This window comes from Idiotropiscis lumnitzeri, chromosome 3, assembly GCF_059441095.1.
Source record: "Idiotropiscis lumnitzeri isolate Australia: NSW breed Sydney's pygmy pipehorse chromosome 3, RoL_Ilum_1.0, whole genome shotgun sequence".
NCBI lineage: Eukaryota > Metazoa > Chordata > Actinopteri > Syngnathiformes > Syngnathidae > Idiotropiscis > Idiotropiscis lumnitzeri.
In genome coordinates, this window is record NC_142393.1 from 30,710,495 (window position 1) to 30,723,465 (window position 12,971).

A 12,971-nucleotide genomic window follows, 5' to 3' on the forward strand; every position below is an offset into this window, starting at 1 on the left:
AGAAACAGCTAAGAAGTTAGTGTTTTGGTGCTCAAAATGTCAGCACACTCTGTATGTATAAAAATTGGGACACACGGTTGACACATTTTGTGAACGATTACTGAATAGTGATATTCAGTAAAATCCCCGGCTAACACGTGCCCAATCACTAATAACAAAAAAAAAACAGGGCAAACAACACTCCCCTAAAAAGGTTCATAATTGCATATAAAGGGATTGCCCCAAAGCACAATTTTTCTATTAATCAGTGCAAAGCACATCCCGTGGGCATCATACCAACTATCTAGTCTATGAACAGCTTTCGCGGTCTTTATGAAGTCAAAACCAAGAAAATATCCAGTGCTTTCATTTTGACAGTAATAGTTTTATTTGGATGTGCATGATAAGTATTATAAAGGTCTTAATGTTCCCAAAAACATGCCTGCGTATACTGCCCTCAAGTGTGTTTCTCCACCCATAACATGGCAGCAAGGGTGGGCGGCGATCCATCATTGTCAAGCACTGGCCTTAGTCGGCGATATGTCTGCTGCATATGCCGCATGCATGGATCACATACTGATTGACAAGTGTTCAAAGTGCTGCCTGCCAAAGTGAAAAGGCTTTGACTGTTGACTCTTGTCTTGTCTAGAGTGTCCGATAATTCTTGATTTTAGGGGTATTTTGATGATAGCAAGTCACTGACGAAAAGCATAAAGTGTCACCTTCAAAGTTTGATTGCATTGTCCTTACTTGTTTCGAAAGTGGTACTTCAATAGGGACAGGGATGACCTCAGCCAATAAGCAGCCATAGAATGCAACCCAGAACATACCGGGGTCACTGTTTGGGTAAACCAGCGCCACCTAGGAGACAAGAGATAAAACATTTCAATATCACAGGTGTCATGTGAGCACACTGCAGGCAATGATTGACATGGTCATACTCGATCTCCAGGTGATAGCACAGGTTCCGTCTTTGTGCCCAGTTTGTTCAGGAGAGTGTAAGCTAGTTTCAGACTGCGACTCCACAGTTTGCCTATAAGGAAAAAATCAAAGTGGTGAAAAAGTTACGGTATTGTTGGGGGATGCTGAGGGAAGATTTGAATGATGCCAAGCAACGTGCAAACTGTACAAACATTTTTTTTTCCATGCACCAAACTAATTTTGTCTTTGGGGGTGTTTTTTGTCATTCAGATTCTGGTCAGCTATTTACATGTGACGCAATTTATACAGATCTGCCGTTTACATCCGTTTAGCACCACTACATTAATCAGAACAGCCGTTTTACTGCTGTGACACAAGCAGGCTCATGTACAGTAGCTTGCCGCAGTATTTGGCTCCCTTGAACTTTTTGACCTTTTACCACATTTGAGGATCCAAACACAAAAATATACTTGGTAAAACTGGATTTTTTTTTCATAGTCAATACCAATTGGGACACAGTTGTGAAGTGGAATGAAATTCATGCAATTATTATTATTATTTTTTTTTTTAGAATAAACCAAAAAAAGAAAAGTGGGGCGTATTATTTGGCCTTTCAGTACGAGTTCAGCCAATTCACTCCAGAAGTTCCTTAAGGATTTCTAAATGCTCCAATGTTGACCTAAATGACTGATGATAAATAGTCCACCTGTGCATAATCTGTCTCAGTACAAATGCACCTGCTCTGTAATAGTCTTAGTGGTTCGTTTGAAATGCAAATAATATCATGAAAACCAAGGACATCAGCAGACATGTCCGAGATACTGTTGTATAGAAGTTTAAAGCAGGATTGGGAAGAAGGAAGCCATAAAAAGACCGACTTGAAGTTTGCCATAGGTAACCTGGGAGACACACCAAACATGTGTATGGTCAGGTGAAGCCAAAATTGAAATTTTTGTGCTAAATACATAAAAAGTAACACTGTGCATTACGCTGAAAACGCCATCCCCATTTTTTTCCCCCAATATATGATGTTGCTCTACTTTGAGCTACAGCTGTAGTTACAATTGGCCACAATTGTTGCTCACCATAAGTGAGCGTGTAGAGTGGTTTTCCTGTGATGTCCAGTGCTGTGAGGGCGGGGCTCTTGGCCTGGGTGGCCCCCCAGCGGGCTAGGGCTGCTTGGAGGGCAGGAGGCCAGTTACTAACAACACCAAGGGGCTCCCCCTTCACTGGAATGATTTGACGACCCTCCGGCTTTGGGGTGTTGGGGTCTGGTTGGGGAACTGAATGAAACAGAGATTCACAACAAAGTCATGGTTTTTTTTTTTTTGTTGTAATGAATGTAATGAAGTTATCTTCTCACCTTCAACTATTTCCTCTGAGTCATCGAGGAAGAATTCACTTAGTGGTGGTCTTTTTGGCCGTTTGAGCGTGTTAAGCAACTGTTGAATCTTAGTGGACACTCTGCTGTTGACGGGCACACCTGCATAAATAACCACCATCGTCAACAAACAAAGCAATAAAGCAATTGATTGTGCACACGAGCAACTCTAACACACATGTAGTACACACTCGCTCACACATTCAGGGTAAGAATCAGCAACGGGAAAGATTTGAAAGCGAGTTGGACAGACTCAGGTCGGAGAATTGAGGAAAAAAGAGCATAGGAGGTTGTCTATGTCTATGTCGAGATCACAAGACACACATGGAGAGTGACAGGCTGGAAAGCAAGCTGACACGGGCGTCTTCAGCATCCCTCCCCTACCCACTTTACCTTTTCGCTTTCCTTTTTAAATGAAAGTCAAGATGGATTAATGGACCCAAAAGAAAGAAGACAAAATGTGTAATTAGCATCATGTTCCTTCACTTAAATGAACACACTCATTTAAGTGTCAACACCACAGATGTCTATCGATAAAATTTAGAACATGGTTAAAAAAAACTCACTTCACAGTAGTGAAGTCGTTCATGATTTCTTTTTTAGCAGTTTTGATAATAGCTCACACAGCTAATGAAAAACCAAAATTCACCATCTCAAGAAATTAGAAGGTTACACAAGAAAAAAATATTATTGAAATAAGGTAGGAAATGGAATGAATTCAACTCCTGAAACAAATTAACTTTGATTGAGACTCACATGTGTGACTGGATTGATTAAGAAGTAATTGCTGGGTTTTATTTCCCACACAGTAAAAATGTAAACAAGCACACACATGTGATATGACCAACACTTTTGTGTGAATGTATAGCCTTGTGTGTTATCTACCATCAGCAGTATCCAGCATGCTCGAACGGCTCTGTCCACGGCTCATGCCCCTGACGGCGGGAGGCAGGTCCATTCTCGAGCCTCTGTCCTGGACAGTGGAGGACGATGTCACATCTGGGGGAACGCTGTTCTCTAATGGAGAACCACAAAGCGAGCCATGCTAAGATGGATGTCTACAGAGGATAACAAACGTATTCATACGTGTTGCTGATGAAGGCAGTTTACCGATGCGCATGTGGGCTAGTACATCAGCCAGCACAGAAGCAGCAGGCTGAGGCGTTGGCTGAGGCTGGCTTTTCGGCTCTCCGTGGGAGAGGGTGGAGGACGCAGATGAGGACGTGGAGGAGCTTTGGACGGAACGGTTGATCCAGTAATCAGGACTTTGCAGCCCTTGGGCCAGCGCCGCACTGAGGGCGGCTTTTCTGCGCAGTGAGCCCTCATCCTCTGATGCAGAAGATGTGTCTGGTGAAAAAATCATTGGAAATCCGTCCCCTGAATCAATACTCATACACAGGTGAACCATGATGATCCAATGCTGCAAAAATTTTCCAATATGCAGTTCCACCAAAACTCAGGTGAACACTATGCCCCAAAGGTGAAAAAATTTTGGAGCCTGTATTGTTAACATACCACGTTTACAAACAGCACCTCATTTTAGCCAGCATCAAAGAATTAATCTTGTTCTTGTTCCATTGCTCTGGGCTTCAGAGGCCACTCAGCTGGGATAAAGCAACATTTTGTAAACAAAGTCAATTTGGGTCTTCTGTGACTGGTGTGGAGCATTTAAGTCCAATTACCCAAAAAGGCTTAATGTTAGACCATGGGCAAGTTAAAAACATGAAAAATGCAGAATGTGTGCTATGTATTTAATTTTAGCATCTCTTTATTTCAAAATAGCTTTTATCACTCAGTGTAAGTTACCGTATTTTTATAACCAATAGACGCGATGTATCAAAGGGCGCAGCACTGGTTGAGGGTGCTATTTCTAGATTTAATACTTAGACTAGGCGCGCCGCACTGAGGCGCATGTAAGCATGCTAGCTCACACATGCTAGCTTGTGAAGGCTGATGCCTGTTAGTAGCAAAAATGTCATGGCAACACATCTAATTGACCACGTCAGGGGAGGGATGTAACTGGTCACCACACTCCTTACAGTCATGGTTTCAAATCAAAACTATAAATATCTCTGAACAGCATAAAAGCAAACAATGAAACAAAGAAATAAAATTAACACAAAACATGCATCTCTCATGCCATTCCTATACAGCTGGACAGCTGCCCCTTTGTCCAGCTTACTTTTGTTTGTTGGCCATGAGTGAAATTATTTTTGCTAAACGAGGATGTGAGCTATGCTGTAATCTTACCAAAGGTGTGTCGAGCTATTCTCACAATGCTCTTACATATAGTGTAAAGGCAATGCAGTATGCATTAATAGGGCAGAATTCGTACAGCATACACGACAGGTAAAAGTGGACAAACGGACCGTCCGGGCTTTTAGCAGGAGCACAATGTGAAGTGAGCAACTTGTAGCTGGTAAGAAAGTAACACTTGTTTACAGCTGTTGAACCAAGAAAGCAATAGTTTGCGCATAAAACCCGGCCACCTGAATGACTGGCGCTAACCCATAATGTCAGAGAAGAAATTTTAATTGTATGATTTTTTGTTGTTGTTGTTGGTTTAAATATTTTTTCCATTGCATTTTTGCTGTGGCGGGGTTAAACTATAGAGTAAATAAACAAGTTAAAAAATATATATATTGTGCCATCTTCTGATCGAATCGCTGCTCGAGTATAGTTTTTTTCAAACGTAATGATCGCTGTTTGACTCTTAAAAACCCAGATCGCGTAAACTCAATTTTCAAAGCACTACTTTTAGACTGGTTAATGCCTGCTTATTTTTGTGGCGGTTAACAATGCTCAAATATAACTCACCTGTCTCACGACAGTCTAACCCCAGCTCAGGTTCCCCATTAGTGGGTGTGTGTGTGTATAATAAATAAAGGCTTTATGATGGCGATAAATGAAAGGTGGTCAAGCATCAGCAAAATTGGGCCAACTTGAAGGGATCTCTGCTGAAGAATATTAAAGTGAACGTCATTAGCCATTATTTGTACCTGGGGGCGTGCAAGCATCACCAGGAGACTGGACAAAAGCTGAGCGTCGCTTGGTTGGCATGGGCAGGGCCATCTTCTCCTCTTTGTGTTTGGCTAGCGCTGCCTGCACCGCTTCTGTGTGAATGTCTAAACAAACAGATATAGCGAATGAGAAAAGTCGGAAGTAAAATACATTAAATATGATATCTCATAAGTGTTGTAGTTGGTTTGAACCTGATCTATAGCGCTCATCTCTGGCCCCTCCACTGCGGTGTGCACGATGGTGTCTGGAGGCTGAAGATGTGGATGGTCCCGGGGCCTCAGGACTCGGCGTGGGCTCACCGCTGTGGCCCCCAGAAAGCTGCACATCTGGCAGAGTCACATCCGCATCTGGAGCAAGGTTAATACCTGAACAAAATGTTTAAAAAAGCTCAAGAAAAAAAAAAAACAAAAAAAAAAACAAGTGCTTCTATAATAAAAAGAAGAAAGAAATCCTAAATCTTACAAACCTAACTACAATTTAGCAAAAATGTCCGTAGTATTTATCTGTGTGAATTAATATGATAAAGTTTTCTATTTTGGCATTGCTGTAAGTCTGTACAGAAGAAAGGTCAAACAGTCGTTTGAGAATTGTTTACTTTATTACACAATTCTTAGTGAGCTTTTTCTTCCTAAATGTGCGCTCATCAAACACTCCATATATCGAAAGAACTAAAACTAAGAAAAACCAAAATTGACTGAATAATAAAAGACAAAACACAATAAAAACTAATGATATTGAGAAATCGAAAACTATTATGACACTGATCTGGAGAAATAGCATTTGGCAGCTGAATAAATAAATATACTAAACATGAATAAATGCTGCACGATACACCAAGAACACCCTAGCAACAAAATCTCTGAACATAACATCTTGTGTTAGTAGATCGCGAGCATGACACTTTGATGGTTCTCTTGGCAATCCAATTCTTTGGTGATATGACACGTCAGGTAGCTAAAAAGATACTGCGGTGATGTTTTTGGGGGGACCTTTACTGGGGAAATGGTAACTGTATCCTCTTTCTGAATAGTTCCCAGAACTACCCCTTTTAGTTTGTATGTTGAAGTGAGTCAGTTGAGGTTGTCACAAATATTTTGGTCAAACCCACTTGTGGTCAAATTAGGGTGATGGTGGCCCTTGAACGAGAATGCATTTGATACGCTGGTTCAGCAGATTACAGTGTATGTGACCCATTGTTGTGTCTTGTGTGCAAATCTAATACTGACCACTAGAGTGAGACAAAGTATCACAGATGATGGGGGAAGCAAAATTACTCAAAGGTCACACTGGACATCAACATAGCTGCTTTTTTTTAACATGAATATACTTAAAAGTTTTCATGGGTGAACAAGTGTCACAAGGAACATGAAGCTAATATAAGATTTGGTGGGTGGTCTTACTGGGCAAACAGGAGGCCAGCAGCTTGGCTCTCTTCTTCTCAAAGCCTTTCTGCGTGATGTCACCTAGGAGAGAGAACAGTGACACTAAACTGTTATATTTATATCTATTGCAGCACAAAATTCACTGTAGACACACACACACACACTCTAATGTGTGCACACCCACATCTGTCAAGCAAAATCAAGAGCACCACTCGGGCTGGGTAATATGGACAAAATTTCACATCTGAATATTCATGCCAGATATTGCAATAACAATCCTGATTTTACTAGGAAAAACAAAATCCAGTGAGAGCATGGAAAGTCCACAACTGACATTGTCTTAATTTTCTATATCAATATCTTGAATGTTCATATCTAGATATCAATACAATGACAATCCAGCCCGAGTGGAGGCATATAATTGATGGGCGGCGAGGGTCATCAAGGCCTTTTCTGCTGTCCTAAACACTATCAGAGGTACTGACCTACATTTACAACCTAAATTCTAATACTTGATCAAGTCTCTCTTGAGGGGGGCACATGCAATGAATGGGCGGGGCAATTATTATTACCAGAAAGACAGTATTTGCTTTGCTCCATATTTTTTATCCATTCACACTCTATTTATGCAACATTGCTGCACAAAGTCAACTGTCTTGAATGCCGCCCTGTGCAACACTTGCGGGCAGGTATTACCATAGACAAAATTTACAATCAATATTCATAGACACTCCCTTAAGTGCTGAATTATACGTTGATGTCGCAGCCATATCAGATGTGGCAAAGAAAAGCAATCTATGAAGATGCGTCATTCAATGCATCGTCATGCACAAACTCATGGCATGAAGACTGAATCATTACTTTTGATTGAAGTATATAATTCTAACACCATTTCACAAATATGATTTGCAGATTATATGGCTAATAAAATGGCAACATCTAATATGGCAGACGCACTGTTGTATTTCACAGAAACCGTGACCCTGCTGAAGGTGGTGTCTTTAGCAGAAGTTAAAAAAAGAGAAAAAAACAACACCATTTTAGAAATAAAGGCTGCCGTTTTTTCGATTTTGTATGAATCAATTTCAAATGATTCTAAGTTGCTGAATCTTGCCCATACTAACGCCAATGATTGACATCTTCGCTTGCCACTATGTTTTGGTGTACAAGTCCACCCAGTGCCCTTGTTAGGCTGTCATTATTTCCAAATACATACATATATCACACTATTACACAATCCCACAAAAAAAAAAGATAACCTTGAGCAAGGACTGACATATTCAGCACGTAAGCTTGCAGTGTTGCATGCCTAACCATATTTTCAGTAAAGTGTTACCAGATCACATTGGTCATTAATTAAACAAAGCCATAGCAGTATTTTTTTTTCCATGTCTCAGCGATTACAAACTCAACATTAGCATTCCTTAACAAAAATAACTATAATATATATTTTTAAATGTTGATTGTTAGAGATCCATGTAAAGTGGGGGGCACAGGCATCTTGGTGGGCAGGAACGGCGCTCTATTGCCCACCCATCAAGACCGGAGTGTATTTCATCCGTGAAATTGTACCAGTTTTTTCTGTTTACTTGACTGCCCTACTTGCAGTTTGTGAAAGTTACATTACATTACATTTACGTTACATTTTTCCCCCAATCAGATTTCATCTTGTGCTGCCATATCAATCTGACCTTTCCAGGCCTTGATATTCAGTTGTGCTGGCTGATGTAACTTAATTTATACACTGGTGCCTTCAGATATGAGTGACTCAACTTACAGATTTTCATTATAAGAGCATCCTTTTGGCCAATTTCTTTGCTTTGACTTGCTTTTGTCACGAGCGCTTAAAAAAACAAAAAAAAAAAAAAACAAACGACTTTAGGCAGCTTAATACCACTCCCAGGTGAAATTTATTGTCAAACGAAACAAACAAAGAGAATTAGACTGTGTTTAAAACAGCCAAACAACTACCCAAAGAAACGCCCTGTTAGCTTACTGCTAAATAGCATCTTTGTTGCTATGCTTCAACTTTTTAAGTAACAGACTGAACACAAATGTTTTTCTATACAGTTTTTTTTTCTATAATGCATTGCTTGTTTTTATAATTGTGAAGTGAAGTGATCGCGGTGGTGTAAAGAAGTGAAATAAGTCCGTTAAGTCCCCACAAAAGGCCCAGGTACTAAATGCACAGCCAGTCATAATAATAATAATAATCCTCTTTACACTAAATCTACTGAACAAACACATGGCGAGAGGTAGGAACACTCACTGCTCAGCAGGGGAGATAACATCATTGTTTTGCTTTAAATAAGTGTCGGTGAAAAGACATGATGAGGAAAAAAGCTAGGCTGGTGCTGCAGTGTCAACTCCACTGCTGTAGCAGTTAGCCAGTTTTGGGTGTCCAATCTCATGAAAACGACCGACTGCTGACCTAAATCCCCACGATTGCGGCGTGTGCCAAAACGAGTACGGTGGATCTGCATTACCAGACGGCGACTGTGTAAGAAGCCGAGAAGAAACGACAGCACAGCGATGTGAAGAAGGGGTCGAGTCCGGAGCGAGAGAGATTCCCCAACAAACGGAAGTGTCACAGTTACAGCAGGATGTTACTTCAGTCTTATTTATCAGCTTCATGTCACTTGGCACTTCCTCTTGTAGACAAAGTTAAAATGGGGCTTATTTCTGGCTGAGCTGGCTGTGTTTGTGACTACAGGAGTCGATTTGGGAGGGAGAAGAGGTGGGCAATATAAAGTTGCCTTCACAATGTGAAATTTTAAATTATCAAGTAAAAGTAGGGTCTCAAAAACAGACCCGTTCCGGTGCACTCACTGGCTGCAAAGTGATGAAATCAGCCAAAAACTGAAAACAAGCAAGCAAAGCAACACACTCATGCAACTCTCACCAAGTTGAGCAAACAAGCACTGCACCATAAAGAAATCAAGTAAACGTTGGCGAGACATCGCAAAGGCCGCCATCACTGTAACTTTACTTTATGCGAGTGGGTAAAAGTTCACTATTCATTTAGTCCTTACACACTTGTACTGCACTAATGATGGTGGCTGCATCTGTTGTCACAACAAACGCATATGCAATAACCACACTAACAGCTATATTTCTCTTTCCGTCTGTGTTAAGGACGGTTCACAAAAGACATATGTGGCATAAACCACCATACAACATATAAAGATTTTTTTATTTCATTACGCTTGCTGTCGTAGTGGAAGACTAGTATTTACTGAAGCTCAAAGTGTGATTATATCTGTCATTAAGGCGTGCTAAGAAACATTTAAGTGACAAGAATATTCACCCCCCCAAAAAAAAAAATCAATGAAAACTCCCAAAAGGTACTAGACATAATAGGAATTTCAACTTTGTTAAATATTGCTGCAGTGATTGGTGGTTTGTCTCTTTTCTACTTTTCACAAGTCATAACAAACAATGGTAATGTGGAAAGATTTGAAAAACTGAAGCTGACGTATCTTTCATTAGAGAACACCAATATCAGAGTGTAGAACAGGCTTGAAGGGGACATAGAAAATTTACTTTTAAATTTCTAAATCCAATAGTTTTGTCCCTGAAGTGCCAACCCACACGTCAAGAATGAAATTGAACAAAAAAATGTGCTAGTAGTAGGTTGGAAATTTATCATCATGTGTGTGACATCTCAATGTGGCAACTTAATGTCACCCAACACTGAATTTCTCTTTCGAAAAATCTCATGGGTAATCATCATACAATGTCTCGCCCCACCCCGCGCCCCCTTGCGTGTGTTTGTTTGTGGGGGTGAGTACACCGGGGTAGCTTCTAAAGTAGCAGAGACCCTCTTCCTTGTCCGCGGGCAGAAAAAAAAAGTTATTATTAATAGTTAAATATTTTCATCCATCCATCCATTTGCTGTATCGCTTCTCCTCACTAGGGTTGCGCGGGGTGCTGGAGCCTTTCCGAGCTATCTTCGGGCAGTAGGTGGAGGACACCCTGAACTGGTTGCCAGCCAATCGCAGGGCATACAGAGACAAACAACCATCCGGGCTCACACTCATACCGAGGGGCAATTTAAAGTGTTCAATCTACCTGCCATGCATGTTTTAGGAATGTGGGAGGAAATCGGAGTACCCGGAGGAAACCCACGCAGGCACGGGGAGAACATGCAAACTCCACACAGAAAGGCCGCAGCCGGAATCTAACCCACGACCTCTGCACCTAGAGGCCATCGTGGCAACCAGTGATCCACCGTGCCAACCTGCACTTAACTGATCGACACAAAATACATACAAGGATTGAAATAAGCTGATTCGCAATGCTGTTTGCGACAATATGCATTTTGTATTTTGTTAACGTGACAAAATGCAGAGCTGACAAATATTACGCAATCACTGAGTGAAAGCAAATTTGTTGACAAACCTGTCACACGTCAAGATTGTTTTGAATATTGAATATAAACAGAAATCATATAAGTGTGTGTGGGGGGGGGGGGGCGCGTATGTGTGTGTGTGCGTGTTTGTGCGTGCGTGTGTGTGTGCGTGGGTGTGTGTGTGTGCATGCGCAGCTGCGTGTGCGTGAGTTTGAGACGTGAGCGACGCGGCGTGCAGCTGTCCCTTTGAGTGTCCGTCATAACCAATCCAGGTCATGTATGAGCCTGTCTTTCGCCATTTTTAAGCATATTATTATGGAACAAGTGCAGGGTTCGCGGTTAACCACTTCCCGATTGCCCGGGGCAAGTGAAATTTGGCCACGGGCAAGGTAAAATTATGGGCAACTTGCCCAACCGGGCAAGCATTTTTTAAAGCAGTCAAATATCTTTAATTTCGACGAAAACGGTGGTGTGATCTGTTTGTGTGCACTGTATGGTGATGGTTTAACCCAGACACCCCCTTATGTTGTGGTATGGTCTATTGGCCTTATCGGGGGCAATGGGCAGGCGCTACGGGGATCAGTTAGTTCAGTGAATGTCGAGTTAAAGTGGGCGTCAATAAATCCCGCAGTATTGGAACTCGCTGTAGTATCATCCCCTTTGAAGTTTGAAAAACACAACAAAAACCTACAATATTTCAGCCGAAAATTGACAGCCGGAAGTTTTCTTACCTTCTGCGCATGTTTACAAGTGGCGACGAGTTTGTTCAAATCCGAACATTTCGGATTCCTCTGACATGACTAAAATAGCTCGAATATTTTTAAGTAGACAATTCAGTTGTGAGTAAGGAAGGGAGTAATATTTGATTATTGGCTGTTAATTCATTAGCTCCATGATGTGACCTGACATAGTGTCAGTGACTGTGTTCTGTTTATGCTATGAACCTTATGGAGGCAGCACCACAGGCACTGGTCTCAAAGGAATACACAAATTTCCCACACTCATAATTTACTCATGTGATTCCTCAATTAATAGGCTCTCCTGGATTTAAAATTGATAATCTGGATTGCTGTAATATCATTTTCCCAATTTAACATGCAGACTTGCTGATTATTAAAACTACAATTAACATTTTCAATAACTGCACAGGATGATACATGCTGTTGTGAGTAGGGTTTCATGGTTGATGATGAAAACAAGATTAATTTATGCTTATCAGATTATATGTTTATTTACATTTGTGGTGCACATTTTACAACCATAAACATTTTATTCTTAGAGAAAAAAAAGTGTCACTTGCCCAAGTCGGGCAAGTAATTTGGCCACTCGGGCAAGGCAAATTTTAGTGGCACTTGCCCAATGGGCAAGCAGTTTTTAAAGTTAACCGCGAACCCTGAAGTGGCTCAACCAAGTTTGTTGAATCCTGTTCCTCAAGGGCTGCTGTCCTGCCTGTTTTCCATCACTCCCTGCTGCAACAGACCTGATTCAGATAATCATCAAGGTCTGCAGAAGTGGGATTTGAATGTGGCGCTAACAATAGGATGGCCGAGTGGTCTAAGGCGCCGCGTTCAGGACCCAGTCTCCCCAGGAGGCCTGGGTTCGAATCTCGAATTTCCCCATTGTGGGACTAATAAAGGCAATATAATATAATAGGTGTCATCTGCGTCATTTTCAACGTTTATCCAGTACAGACATAATCATTGAGTGGGAACCGATCCCACAGTGCCCGCACACAAGCCAGGTGAGTGTACCACTACACCATCAGCGTCACACAATAGGTGATTATCTTTATTTTAGGTTTAGTTAGACAGTAAATGTAAACTGAGTGGCAACAAACAGCTTGCAGTGCATTGAATGATGTTGTTTGATGGTTTACCATGGTTTGAAAAAGTCAAGCTTTCAATAACCACTAATACTGTTCTAAAAATAGCTCACC

General features: G+C 41.2%; 1 protein-coding gene across 5 annotated transcripts in view; it reads right to left on the reverse strand.

The window, feature by feature from the left end:
* The window catches only part of dip2ba (DIP2 acetate--CoA ligase B (putative)a), a 54,717-nt gene that overhangs the window by 24,602 nt on the left and 17,144 nt on the right, over positions 1–12,971 (reverse strand). For 2 of the 5 annotated variants that reach the window (XM_088290522.1, XM_088290527.1), the window contains exons 2-11: positions 6,703–6,765; positions 5,494–5,667; positions 5,281–5,406; positions 3,392–3,628; positions 3,167–3,298; positions 2,675–2,686; positions 2,264–2,383; positions 1,986–2,183; positions 921–1,012; positions 730–840 (exon numbers count right to left, since the gene is read on the reverse strand). In XM_088290522.1, the coding sequence (XP_088146648.1) occupies positions 730–840; positions 921–1,012; positions 1,986–2,183; positions 2,264–2,383; positions 2,675–2,686; positions 3,167–3,298; positions 3,392–3,628; positions 5,281–5,406; positions 5,494–5,667; positions 6,703–6,765 (1,265 nt within the window). The remainder of the gene's footprint in view (positions 1–729; positions 841–920; positions 1,013–1,985; positions 2,184–2,263; positions 2,384–2,674; positions 2,687–3,166; positions 3,299–3,391; positions 3,629–5,280; positions 5,407–5,493; positions 5,668–6,702; positions 6,766–12,971) is intronic. The other 3 variants (XM_088290525.1, XM_088290526.1, XM_088290523.1) reach the window with 3 other exon arrangements.